The following is a 13,581-nucleotide window of genomic DNA, read 5'->3' as shown; positions in this document are numbered from 1 at the left end:
GAACTGCCCCCTCCACCCGAGAGAGAGAGAGAGAGAGAGAGAGAGAGAGAGAGAGAGAGAGAGAGAGAGGGAGCGAGCGCGCGCTCCGATTGTGGCGAGGAGATTGGAGAAGGATCCGGACCTCGAGCTGCGATGGAGCTGTACGGAAAGGTAAGCTGTGTCCCCCCAGCGTGCGCAGTGGAGGAGAGGTCGGGTCTCCATGGACTCTGTGTGTGTGTGTGTGTGTGTGTGTGTGTGTGTGTGCAAGCGTGTGCATGTGTGCGTGCAGCAAATCTCAATGCAATTATACAGATAAAACCTCTCTCCCCACTCGTGCGGCACGCATGGTCCTTTTCCCGCGGGTTGCTTGAACAGGACGGGAGAAGCGACTCTGCTACGGAAACGTGTAAACTTTCCGCTCTGGGGATGGAGAGAAGGTGCGGTACGGCGCTTAGGCTTGTGTGGGAAATCAGCACAAAGTAGCGTGTCTCTTGGCTGTAGAATCGCAGTCTGGCTTCCAAAGTGAGCGAGAAATCAAAATGATAAATGATCACAATGATAATACTGGGATCATCCCCCGGCTGGGATGAGCCAGGTTCACTCTTCTTTGGTACCCTCAGAGGACCCGGGTAAGGCGCGGTTGAGAGCGTTTGGAAGGGAGAAAGAACCGAGAGCATCCACCGCCGAGCAGCAAGGGGCGTGGGGGGGGGAGGAGTGAGCCGCCTGCGAGTACGCTGGGAGTTGTAGTCCGCGCCTCGCGCATAGGTCGTGAGTTCCGGCGGGGCGGCTGGGGAGGAAAGACTACAATTCCCAGGAGCGCCGGCGCGCGGCGGCGGGCCAGTGCGCATGTGCGGCTCTCGGAGCGCGGACAGCTCCGGTGCTGATGCGGGAGCGGCGGGGCAGCTCGCGCGAGCCGGTGCCAGCCCAGCATGAGACACGAGGCGCCCGTGCAGGTGGGTCCCCCGAGACAACCACCACCAGCCCCCTCCTCTCTCTTTCCACGCTCTCTGCCCACCCGCTGCTGCAGAGTTGGGCTCCCGGTAGCCCCCCGTGTTGGCGGTCTGGCTGCGGTTGGGGCTTTGTTGGTTGAAAGATGGGGATGCTTTAGAGTTATCTTTTCTTGGGGCCCCGTCAGGAGGGTGAGAGAGTGCCTTTGTGGGGGGCGGGGGGTGGGAAGAAGAAAAATGAAAACCCCTAGCAAACAAACAAACACACACACACAAAAAAAAGTCAGAGAGGCAAAAAAAAAAAAAAAAAAAAAAATTTAGAAAAAAGAAAGCAATCTTGGTGATGGTCTTGAGCTTCCCTTCCTTGCATTTTTTAGGTTCCTGACCAGTTGGGTTGCAAAGTAGAGAATTTGTAAAGACACACGTGGGTCATGTTCTGGGTTGAGAGTTTTCCACCCCCGTTCTGATAAGAGTGTATTCTCTTTGGTGAGGGACACTTAAAAAAAGGGGGGGGCGGGGAGCCAATGTTAGTGTTTCCAAGAAAAATAATAATTAAAAAGAATCCTCTTTCTTCATTGAGCATTCCCAACACCGAGGGGGGAAGAGCAAACATGTCCAGTCCCGGGGTTATCTCAGACTCTCTTGATGGCCACGCACTTGCTGGAGACCCCCACGTCTCTCTCACCCTTCCCATGGGGGGTGCTCATGCCCTTCAGACTCCCCTTTCGATCACATTCTTTGATTTATTGCCTTGAGAAATGCCAAAAGTACTCGGGTGCTTAGCGCCTCGCTTGAGTCTTGCTGGTCAGGAAAGATGAGTGGGGTCTCTCTTATTCCATGTTAGAACCCAGTCAGGGCTAAACATGAGCCTGTTCATGAACCACACAGGGTGATCCCATCCCATTGCATAACGGAGAGTCTTTTCTTTTTTATGAATGGGCTTGGGAAAAGACTAGGACACGACATTTGAAATGTGTTGCTCCTCTTGAGCCTATCTCACTTGCCAAACCCAGCAACATAAATATTGGACGATCCAGGGTCACACGTCTTCCACAGTTCCTTATTGGATCAAAGACTTTTTTTTTTTTTTTACATCTGCTTCGATTCACTTTTAATTTATTTTATGGGTTATTTATATTAAGATACCTTGACTGGGCTGTTAAATGAAAACTCTGTAGACTATAAGTGTTTGCTGAAGGATTATATAAATGGAAGACCTCAAATTACAAATCGCCGTAAGAGCTATTGAAAATTTGATTTGTGCCAGGGAACAGGGGCCCCATTGTGTGTCCTAATACTTGTGTTTGTGACATAGCCTTTCATTACAGAGCCGATGGGAAATGAACCTGGAGTAGGACAATAAAGGTACAGGCTGTTGCCATCAAGACATATTGGCTTATGATAATTTTCCTTTACTGGAAGTATTGCCAAAAGCCAACTGACTGAATTCATCATCTTTGATGATGATGAGTAAACATTGGAAGCAAACTTTAAAATTAGGTTGTCACATTTCATTATGTATATTTATATCAAAAATTGTGTTTTGATATATATTTTATATTTTTATATATGTACGTAAAGTAAGAGATGTTTTCCAGAATTATAAAATGTAAAATCATAAAGTAGATCATCAGAATTTCAAGCCAACTCCCCATAAGCTCTGGAAAGTTCCTGTCAAATGAGTAAAACATGAACTAGATGGCATGCTGACTCCTACTTTCCATCATATGTTGCTTAGGATGCTAAGAAGGGCCATGAAATGGTACAGGATTTATATTATATTAATGCTGTAGGTATTATTTTAAGTTGTTATGTACATCTATATGTACCAACTATAAGGTAGGCATTGGACTATTTCAATGAGAACTTTAGTGAAAATTAATATAGAATTAGGCACAGTGGTTTATTTGCTTGTGGGTAGTTACTTTGCTACTTGCATATTTTAATTCACCAAACTAATTTTTTTCTTTATAATTTAAAATATAAACTCCAAGATGCTATCATGAGCATGTGCATTTTAAGAAATCAGGCTTTTTGGAGCATGTTTTACTTAGATTCACACTTCTATCGAACTTAATTAGGATTGCTGTTATGGTGACTTCTCTCCATTTTTAAAAGATTTAAAAATTAAATAATGATAAGACAAATAAAAACTACGAATACGATTCAGATTTTCTTAAGCAGCAAGTATTTTCTCAGTACCCATTCTATCAAGACATAATTATGTTCCAGATAACTTTGAAACATGGGGTATAATACAATAAAAAGTTGAAATTTCTTTATTTTGTTTAAAGACTGAACCACATCATCAGTTTAAATATATGTCCCAAATACTGTTTTACTGAGATTTACATTGGATGAGTCACACCAAGAACCTCATTTTACAATTCCCTTACCTTAAGAGATCTTTTCGTCCTTCTGGAATCATTTAGTTCACTTACTGATGTGAAGCAAAATGAGCTTTTTAATTTAGTGGGTGAGTTCCTAATTTACTTGCATTCTTCTTAAATCATACAATTCTTTGAAAAAAAAATATCAATTAAAAAGCATTTGATGGGTTACATAAATAGCAGTGTTCTTTGACGTGTGACTAGTTTTTGCAGAGTATTTTCCTGTAAACCATAAGAAAACAAGGGATAATTTTTTTAAAATTTTACTAGTGACTATGAAAATTATGTATAATGATAGCCTTGAATATCTGTGTTTTATTCGTCATTAACTCTCCAGGAATAGCCACAGTGTTTCACTGGATGAGCTTCGAGTTTTAATGTGGGAGATGGGCGTTTCTGTCTTCTCACTCAGCATATACATAGCTCCTGAGGGCCAAATGACTTGGAGGTATTAGGGCTTATGACTTGAGGGCAAGACATTGACAAACAAATTTGATATAGAAGCCAGATTTGTAAAATGATTCCAGTTTATTTAATGCTTATCTTTGTCAAGTTCTTTGCTTTACATTGATATACCATTATATTTGTATTGTTCATACAACTGTCATATATGCCATATAATATAACTCAATATATATAAACACTTATTAAAATCACCAAAAGCACCATTACCCTACTTAGGAGCAAGATAAATGCAGGTTATTAAGTGACTTTCCGAACATGGAAGAGTCAAAATTCTGTCAGACCTGTGTGTCTGGAATGCTTATGTCTTTGTCCCTCTTATTTTGATTTCCACAGGAAAACATAAATGAGTGGAGTAAAATCATGAGGCTACTGTTCATAAATGTGACTCATTCATTCGGTTGAGCAGAGAGAAAAATGTTTGGTCTCTATCATCAGTTTATAAAACAAGCTCATACAAAGTAAACTAAATAATGGAAAGGGCTTCTGTTTTCTAAGTGGCTTGCTTCCTGACTCCCAAATGATAATTTTTTTCAGCTTACTTGCTTGCCCTCTGACAGGACCAGAGGGATCCGTTGTCTCTGACTCAATGCTCACTCTCCAGTTTTATTATCAGAAAATTCTGGAGTCTTCTTATAAATGCAGAACTATCTGACTTCTTATAAAACTTCGAAGAAAAAAAAATGAGAGCTGGAGGGATGGCTTAATGGTTAAGTCACTTGCCTTTGAAGTCTAAGGACCCAGGTTTGATTCTCCAGTACAAACATCAACCAGATACATGCATCCCGTGTTCCTTTGCAGTAGCTGAAGGCCCTAAGATGCCCATCCTCTCTATCTGCTTATTCCTCTCTCTCATAAGTAAATAAAATATTTTTAAGAAATATTTTATTTTCTTTATTAATGAGAGAGATGGGGAGAGAATGGGCATACCAGGGCCTCCAACCACTGTAAATAAACTCCAGATGCATGTACCACCTGTGCATCTGGCTTACATGGGTACTGGGGAATTGAACCTGGGTCCTTAGGCTTTGTAGGTAAGTGCTTTAATGGCCAAGCTATCTCTCCAGCCCCTAAAATATTTTTAAAAAATCTACTCAAAGAATGAAGCAAGCACCAAAAAAAAAAAGACTGGGTAAAGATGAACAGAGGGTGAAGAGGTTCCTCAGTGGATAAAACACTTGCTGGCAAAGCCTAAGGACCCAGGTTCAATTCCCCAAGACCCATGTAAGCCAGCTGCACATAGTGGTGCATGCATCTGGAGTTCATTTGTAGTGGCTGGGGTGTTCATTCTTTTTCTCACTCTTTCTGTCTCTCTCTCTCTCTCTCAAATAAATACACATAAAATATATTTTTTTTTAAAAAAGAGCAGAACTGAAGAGAATGTATATGTCAATCAAAAATGGCTTCCAGGGAAATGCTATTAGATAGATATTAAATACACCCATGCTGTATATAAACCAAATGACCCAGAATTAATGTCCAGTATTTCATCTGACTGCAGGAAGGGTGTGGCACACTTGCATTTTATTACTGTTGATCTCCAGCCTCCACCCCTTCCATTCATATATGCGATGGACATTTTGTTTCCTATGGTATGGACACAGAGAAGATCCCTGACTGACCTTGAAGGAACAAGACAGTTTTCCCTACTTCATTTGGGCTCATTCCTCAGTTATTGACTGTAACCTCAAAGTTGTAAGCCAAAACAAGTCTTCTGTCTTTCTTTGTCTATGTGGGGGTGGGGGTGAAGCAAGCTCTCACTCTACCTCAGACTGACCCATAACTCACGTAGTAGTCCAGTCTGAACTCAAACTCAAGATGATTGTCCTACCTCAGCCTCCCAAATAGTGGTGTTTAAGGCATGCATCACCATGCCTCCTTAAGTCGGTCTTTCCTCTTGATCAGTGCATTCATTGTATTTGGTATAGTAATGGAGTCTTAAGTAAAAACCCAGAAGGGGGTCTCTTTGGGTCATGTGGTAATTTTGTATTGACTCATTTGAGGAAGCTTCATAATATTTTTCAACATGGTATGCTGACTTACATTCCCCAGCACCCATGTGCAAGGGGTCCTTTTGTCCAAATTCTTTGCGATATTGACTGTCATTTATTTGTAATGATGGGGAGGGGCAGAGAGAGAAAGAGAGAGAATGGGCATGCCAGCGCCTCTAGCCACTGCAAGCGAACTCCTGACAATATGCCACTTTGGTGAATCTAGCTTTATGTGCGTATTATGAATTCCAAATCCAGTTCTATACTTTAAGCATTAAGCAGGAACCTGTATTTTTCTAAGTAAAGACTTTGATCTACTGTTTGCCATGTCTCCTCCTGTTGATGTGGGTCTCTTTGTGGACTCTTGTTGATGTGGGTCTCTATGTGAACTCTTGTTTTCCTCTGACTTTGACCTACATTCTCTAGCTGTACCATTGTGCAGACCTTAAGGCTTTGTTTAAGCCTTTGTTTCCCTTTGGTCTTCAATTTTTTTTTTTTTTCCCAAGATAAGGTCTTGCTCTAGCCCAAGCTGACCTGGAATTCACTATGTAGTCTCAGGGTAGCCTCGAACTCATGGTGATTCTCCTGCCCTCTGCCTCCTGAGTGCAGGATTAAAGGTGCTTGAGCCACCATGCGTAAATTAGAGCTTTTTTAAAACTAGTTTTTATTTTTATTTATTTGACAGAGAAAGAAGGGGAGAGATAGAGAGAGAGAGAGAGAGAGAGAGAGAGAGAGAGAGAGAGAGGGAGGGAGGGAGGGAGGGAGGGAGGGAGGGAGGGAGGGAGGGAGGGAGGGAGGGAGAGAATGGGCGCACCAGGGCCTTCAGCCACTGCAAATGAACTCCAGACGTGTGCGCCCCCTTGTGCATCTGGCTTACGTGGGTCCTGGGGAATCAGAATCGAACCTGAGTCCTTTGGCTTTTCAGGCATATGCCTTAACCACTAAGTCATCCCTCCAGCCCTTGAATGAGAGTTTTAATGCTCATAACATCTTTTGTAGATTTGTTTTTCCCTCAGCAGGGACTCTCATTATGCAATTTCATTGTCAGCTCACCTCTATTGTGAGGTGAAACTAGCTGACCTTTATGTGACTCCACCTTTGTACATAGATGACTTTTTTCTCCCAGCTGCTTTGAATGTTTTCCTCTTTAACTTTGAATTTAAACAGCTTTATTTTGACATGCCTAAATGTTTTCTTCTTCGTGTTTAGTCAGCAGGTAGGACAGATGACCTTCTCAGACATGATTTTTTTTTTTTTACCAAATTAGAAAAAAATTTATTCATTATATTTTCACATATTTTTCAATCCTATTTTGTCCTTCTTTATCCTCTTAGCTACATGTATGTTTATCTAGTTACATATATATTATCTATTTACATACCTTCCTCTAGTTATATATAAGCTGTAGTTCTGATATTGATCCACAAGTTATTAAGATCTGGTTGATTTTTTATTTCCTTTGTCAAAGTATAAGATTTCTCTTTGGTCATCAAGTTCAATGAATCTTTTAAAAATATGTAATTTTAATTTCATTTATTTGACACACACACACACACACACACAGAGAGAGAGAGAGAGAGAGAGAGAGAGAAAGAGGCAGATAGGAGAAAGAGAGACAGAGAGAATGAGTGCATCAGGGCCTCTAGCCACTGTAAACAGACTCCAGACACATGTGCCACCTTGTGTATCTTTCTCTCATGGGTTCTGGGGAATCAAACATGGGTCCTTAGGCTTTGCAGGCAAGTGCCTTAACTGCTAAGCCATCTCCCAAGCCCAGGTTCAGTGAATCTTATCTGCAGTATTTGTTAATTCCATTCATGTAAAGATTATCCATTTTAGTTGTCATACTGTTTTGTTTAGGCTCGTGGTTGGCTCTCTTTATACTAGAAACCTGCTGCTTGGGGTTTTTAAAAATATTTTATTTTTATTTATTTATTTGACAGAGAAAGAGAGAGAGAATGGGTGCACAAGGGCCTCCAGCCACTACACACAAATTCCAGACGCATGTACCACCTTGTGCATCTGGCTAACATGGGTCCTGGGGAATCAAACCTGGCTCCTTTGGCTTTGCAGGCAAACACCTTAACTGCTAAGCCATCCCTCAAGCTCTAGTTCTTGTTTTGAGAGATATGTTAGACTGCTTTAATTGGATTCATTCATAGCATTTTGCAGAGATCCAAAGAAAAGTGATAACTTGAGCTCCCTACTTACAGAAAAGATGATGTAGAAATGTAAATAATATTCCTAGGGCTTTTAATATACCTCATAAGTTTGGAAGGTAAATATTTATTCTTACATTTTAGTTCTACTATTTATATTTCTAACGATGCTGTACTTTTTTGGGTGCCTTAAAATTAAAACTGAGTTTGAAGGCACTTAAAATTTTGAGCAAGGAAAATATAAAAACAACAACAAAAAGTGTATTGCCACATGATATCTTCCATGATGGCTTCAACTCAGAAGACAAAAAATGCCTAGTCTAACACCATTGTATTTTATATTGAAGTCATATCAGCTTTATTGGGGTCATGAGCCTTTTTTTTCCTGTTCAGTGAACAATAAAACCATATGGGTAAATGGTCCAGGTGTTTGGCAAATACTAACAGGATCTAGTATGCAGTAGGATTGGGTAAAGTCCTAGGTGTTTTATATTTATTTATTTAATTTAACTTAATTTAATTTTGGTTTTTCGAGGTAGGGTCTCACTCTAGCTCAGGCTGACCTGGAATTCACTATGGAGACTCAGGGTGTCCTTGAACTCTTGGCAGTCCTTCTACCTCTGCCTCCCAAGTGCTGGGATTAAAGGCGTGAGCCACAATGCCTGACCTAATTTTTTTTTTTAATTGCATTCTCTATCTACTTAGCTTTCTAAAAAAAAAAAAAAAGTTTTGGAACTGTGGCCATTTAGCTGCCACATGTTTAGCTTCTCATAGCCTGAAAACAAAATTTTAATTTAACCTATGGTGAGGCTGTGAGCCACCCATCTGTCTCCTGTCCTTAGCTTAACTCCAGCCCAACAAAGGCACACGTGTCTGGTCTTTTCAAACCCAGGATCTGGCTAGCTAGTATTTCAAACAACGTGAAAGGGTTGAGGAACCCATATGTTAACTGTCAATTGACAAAGCACGGTTCTCACAGGACACTCACCGATGGAGTCAACAAAGACACCAGTTCATCCCATATGGTCCACCTTTGTACTTTGATGACTTTTCTTCCAGCTGTTTTGAATGTTTTCCTCTTTAACTTTGAATTTAAACAGCTTTATTTTAGCACACCTAAATGTTTTCTTCTTTGTATTAATCAGCATGTGGGACAGAATGACCTTCTCAGACATGATTTTTTTTTTTTTTTTACCAAATTAGAAAAAATTTTAGCCATTATATTTTCACATATTTTTAATCCTATTTTTGTCTTTCCTTATCCTGCTAGCTACATGTATGTTTATCTAGTTACATATATGTTATCTAGTTATATATCTTCCTCTAGTTATATATAAGTTGGAGTTCTGATATTGATCCACAAGTTACTAAGATCTTGTTGATTTTTTTTTCCTTTGTCAAAGTGTAAGATTTCTCTTTGGTCATCAAGTGAATCTTTTAAAAAATATTTAATTTTAATTTTATTTATTTGACAGAGAGAGACAGATACAGAGAAAGAGGCAGATAGGAGAGAGACACAGAGGCAGAGAAAATGAGTGTGCCAGGGCATGTAGTGAGTATAAATAAACTCCAGATGCATACACCTTGTGTATCTGGTTTACTTGGGTCTTGGGGAATCAAACTTGGGTCCTTAGGCTTTGCACACAAGTGCCTTAACCACTGAGCCATCTCTCCAGCCCAGGTTCGATGAATCTTATTTGCAGTGTTTTTGTTAATTCCATTCATCTAAAGATTTTCCATTTTAGCTCTCATACTGTTTTGTTTAGGCTCTTGGTTAGCTCTCTTTATACTAGAAACATGCTGCTAAATAAAGATGGTCCAGATATTTGTCTTATAAGCTCATAGGCATCTAGGTCATGGCCTCACAAGTGTTTTTCTTTTGTTTGTTTGTTTTGTTTTGTTTTTCGAGGTAGGGACTTGCTCTAGCCCAGGCTGACCTGGAATTCACTATGTAGTCTCAGGGTGGCCTCGAACTCATGGAGATCCTCCTACCTCTGCCTCCCAAGTGCTAGGATTAACGGTATGTGCCACCACACTTAGCCATATGTCCTTTCTTGATGGATGGAATAAGGAAGTGAGGTTTCAAGATCCAGAAGGAATACTTAGAGAAAATTCTAGAAGCATTTCTCAAAGGTTCACTTATGTTTAAGAGTGTTTAAAAAATAGTAAAAAAAAAATGTTTAGTGTTCTTACATGTTCGAGGATAGAAACCATAGGAGATATAAGTTTGAGTCTGACAACAGAGAATTCTGACTGGTTTTTTGGACCAGGGAAGGTATTAATGGCAGCTGAGAGGATGGTTGGATCCAAGTGACATTTCAGAATGTTCAGTGCAGGAAGGGTGTGGTTGGAAGGCTTCTGGGGACAGAAGGAATCTTTACTGTGAGGGAAGGGCCTTGCATTTGACCTGGGGGAAGTTGGGCACCTGTTATTCAAGTCTTCCTTTAAAAAAAAAAAATCTTATTTTATTTATGGTGAGGGGAGAGAGAGAAAGAGAGAGAGAGAGAGAGAGAGAGAGAGAGAGAGGAAGGAGAGAAGAGAGGTGTTCCTTTAACCACTGAGAAAATTCTAGGCAAGCAGTCATTCTTCAAAGCAGTGAGGCTTGTAATAGCATGTCTCCACCCAGGGAAACTTGGACTTTGTCCCTTACACTGGGCAGGAAGTAGCTTTCCTTAAAAAAAAAAAAAAAAAAAGAAAAAGAAAAAAAAAGCCTTGTTTTTACCTTTACCCTGACGAAGTGTGACTTAGGCAGTTTCCATTGAGGATTGCAAAGTCGCAGACCTGGTCGCCTTGTGAGTAGCTGCCACCAATGTAGAGGAAAGAAAAGAGAGGAAGCTTTAGTAAAATAAAATAGGAAATAATACTCAGGGTTATTTCCCCTCAGTGAGAATTCCTTATTAAGTAATTTTTCAAACAGGTTTCCCTCCTGCCGTGTGGTGCTAAGTATGTCTATTCTGTTTGCTTTCTACGCCTTGCTCAGGAAGCAGCGTTCTTCTAAAGGAACCTTTGTCGTTTTGTCATCTACAGGTTTGCAAAGCTGCATACCCTCAGCTGTCGGTGCTTTCCAGGGCCCAGAGGGAGGGCAGACAGCACAGAGTTATTTTGTTTATTTATTCATTCATTTATTTTTTTTTAAAGATGTCAGAAGCCAAGGCCTCCTTGTGCAGAGCTCAGCCGAGTAGGTGGGTGCTAAGGCTGTGCTGATTTCTGCTTCCGGGGTCACTTCCTCCTATACGCTCATGGGGACATAGAGCACCCGTTCACAGCAGATTCTGTCAGTTACAGAGCAGAGCCGTTGACAGAGATGAAGCCCCCCTTTTTCACTGAATCCATCAGCTCTGTGTGGCCGAGGCCGGGCAACTTAGGGTGCAGAGCCTTCTCCACTACAGTTGCCATTATCTGTTCCCACCGTTCCGCCAGCGTGGGTGTCTGGTGAAGACGGTGGTTGATGCAGAAGTTTAGGATTGTGTTTCTATGGCCTGGGGACCTTGGACTTCCTATCAGATTACTCAGGCTCCTCACTGACAGATACCGGTGGCCTTGGCAACGTGCACCTGCCCTGCCCTCCTGTGTAGAGGGTGCAACAAACTCTACACCTGGCCAGTCCAAAGAACCCTATGGGAACTTGAGAAATGACCAATTCCTGGCCTCCCCCTGAATGTTCCACTTCTGCAGAATTTGAGGTGCTGATTCCCCACATCAGGGAATCTTATACCATACATACATATACATATACATATACATATACATATACATATACATATACATATATATATACATACATACATACACACATACATATATATGTGTGTGTGTGTATATATATATACACACACAATGTTTTTTAATTTTTAATTTTTATTTATTTGAGAGCAAAAGACAGAGAAAGAGGGAGGGAGAGAGGGAGAGAGGGAGGGAATGGGCATGCCAGGGCCTCCAGCCACTACAAACAAGCTCCAGATGCATGAGCCACTTAGTGCATCTGGCTAATGTGGGTCCTGGGGAATCCAGCCTCAAACAGGGGTCCTTCGGCTTCCTGTGAAGTGCTTAACCAATAACACATGTCTCCAGCCTACCTAGTATATTTCTGTAAAGATTAAATTTGGAAGCCGGGCGTGGTGGCGCACGCCTTTAATACCAGCACTCGGGAGACAGAGGTAGGAGGATTGCCGTGAGTGCGAGGCCACCCCGAAACTCCATAGTGAATTCCAGGTCTGAGACCCTACTTTGAAAAACCAAACAAAAAAAAAAAAAAGATTAAATTTTGTATCCAGATCAAAAATATATCAAACTAGAGAAATAGGTATTTGAGGACATAACGCTGGGTATCGCTGCCAAGAAGTGATGAAAAGCTTATGCGTATTTTATCTGTATTCACAAGAAAAGTATTGAAATCCTCTTTACATTTTGTTGCTTATAAATTGACAACTGTGTATAGAAAGTGTGAATGTCAGGCTGGTGAGATGGCTTAGCAGTTAAGGTCTCATGTAAGCCAGATGCACAAGGGGGCGCATGTGACTGGAGTTCCTTTGCAGTGGCTGGAGGCCCTGGTGTGCCCATTTGCTCCCCTCCCCTTCCTCTTTCTCTCTCTCTCTCTCTCTCTCTCTCTCTCTCTCTTGTGCTTTCAAAAGTAAAGTAAAATATAGCAAGTGTGAATGTCAAGAGTGGTGGATGATTTTATTTCTCTGTTTTAAACTTAATTTTGCTTAACCTAAGTTGCATAGGAGGAAGGCAGTCTCTTGGCTATTTGGAAGCAGATGAGGCATATGCTATGAACCCACCCATTTCCACTTCAGAGACTAGCCCAGGTCACCATCGTGAATTAAGGTCAGTGTGGAGGAATATCAAAGAGGATGAAAGCTCGAATCAAGCATTGAACACAAATCGACAGCTTTACTTTGATAGTCTCATGATTCCAATGACATACTGGAGAACACTGCAGGTTAGAAAAGTTAAAAAAAAATCAAAATGTAACAATAGAAACCCTCATCAAAGTTTATGTAAGGAGTGAGGGCAAGGTAGCCAGTGTCACCCAGGTGCCTGACTCAGGACGTGTCATCTTTACCAATTATTTTTTATTTTATTTTATTTTATTAATTAATTTATTTATTTGAGAGCGACAGACACAGAGAGAAAGACAGATCGAGGGAGAGAGAGAGAATGGGGGCGCCAGGGCTTCCAGCCTCTGCAAATGAACTCCAGACGCATGCGCCCCCTTGTGCATCTGGCTAACGTGGGACCTGGGGAACCGAGCCTCGAACCAGGGTCCTTAGGCTTCACAGGCAAGCGCTTAACCGCTAAGCCATCTCTCCAGCCCACCAATTATTTTTAAATGTGTATTTTATTTATTTATGAGAGAGAGAGGGCATGCCAGGGCCTCTAGCCATTGCAAAGTAACTTCAGATGCATGCGCCCCCTGCCCCACCTTGTGCATCTGGCTTTACGTGGGTGCTGGGGAATTGAACCTGGGTCTTTTGGCTTTGTGGGCAAACACCTTAACCGCTAAGCCATGTCACCAGTGCCTTTTTCAGTTGTCACATCACACAGAATGTGGTGCATTGTCCATGGTTCTGTCTGCATGGCCATTGTTTCAGAACTGAGAGAGTCATGCTTTGCTCCTTGCTGTGGCTTTGAAGCCTGGGTTCACAGTAGG

The 13,581-nt window shown here is 41.5% G+C and overlaps 1 protein-coding gene across 3 annotated transcripts in view; it reads left to right on the top strand.

Moving 5' to 3' along the window:
- Positions 1-57: 57 nt before the first annotated feature.
- Positions 58-13,581, top strand: part of Rab3c (RAB3C, member RAS oncogene family) — a 262,926-nt gene continuing 249,402 nt past the window's right edge. For 2 of the 3 annotated variants that reach the window (XM_045139064.1, XM_004664921.2), the window contains exon 1: positions 820-932. In XM_045139064.1, coding sequence (XP_044994999.1) covers positions 909-932 — 24 coding nt within the window. In that variant the 5' untranslated portion in view covers positions 820-908. Of the gene's footprint in view, positions 151-819; positions 933-13,581 lie in introns of those variants that run through there. The other variant, XM_045139063.1, reaches the window with a different exon arrangement.

The sequence above is a fragment of the Jaculus jaculus genome, chromosome 20 (genome assembly GCF_020740685.1).
Source record: "Jaculus jaculus isolate mJacJac1 chromosome 20, mJacJac1.mat.Y.cur, whole genome shotgun sequence".
Taxonomy (NCBI): domain Eukaryota; kingdom Metazoa; phylum Chordata; class Mammalia; order Rodentia; family Dipodidae; genus Jaculus; species Jaculus jaculus.
Note: the sequence above shows the minus strand (reverse complement) of the source record. Positions and strands in the feature narration are given on the sequence as shown.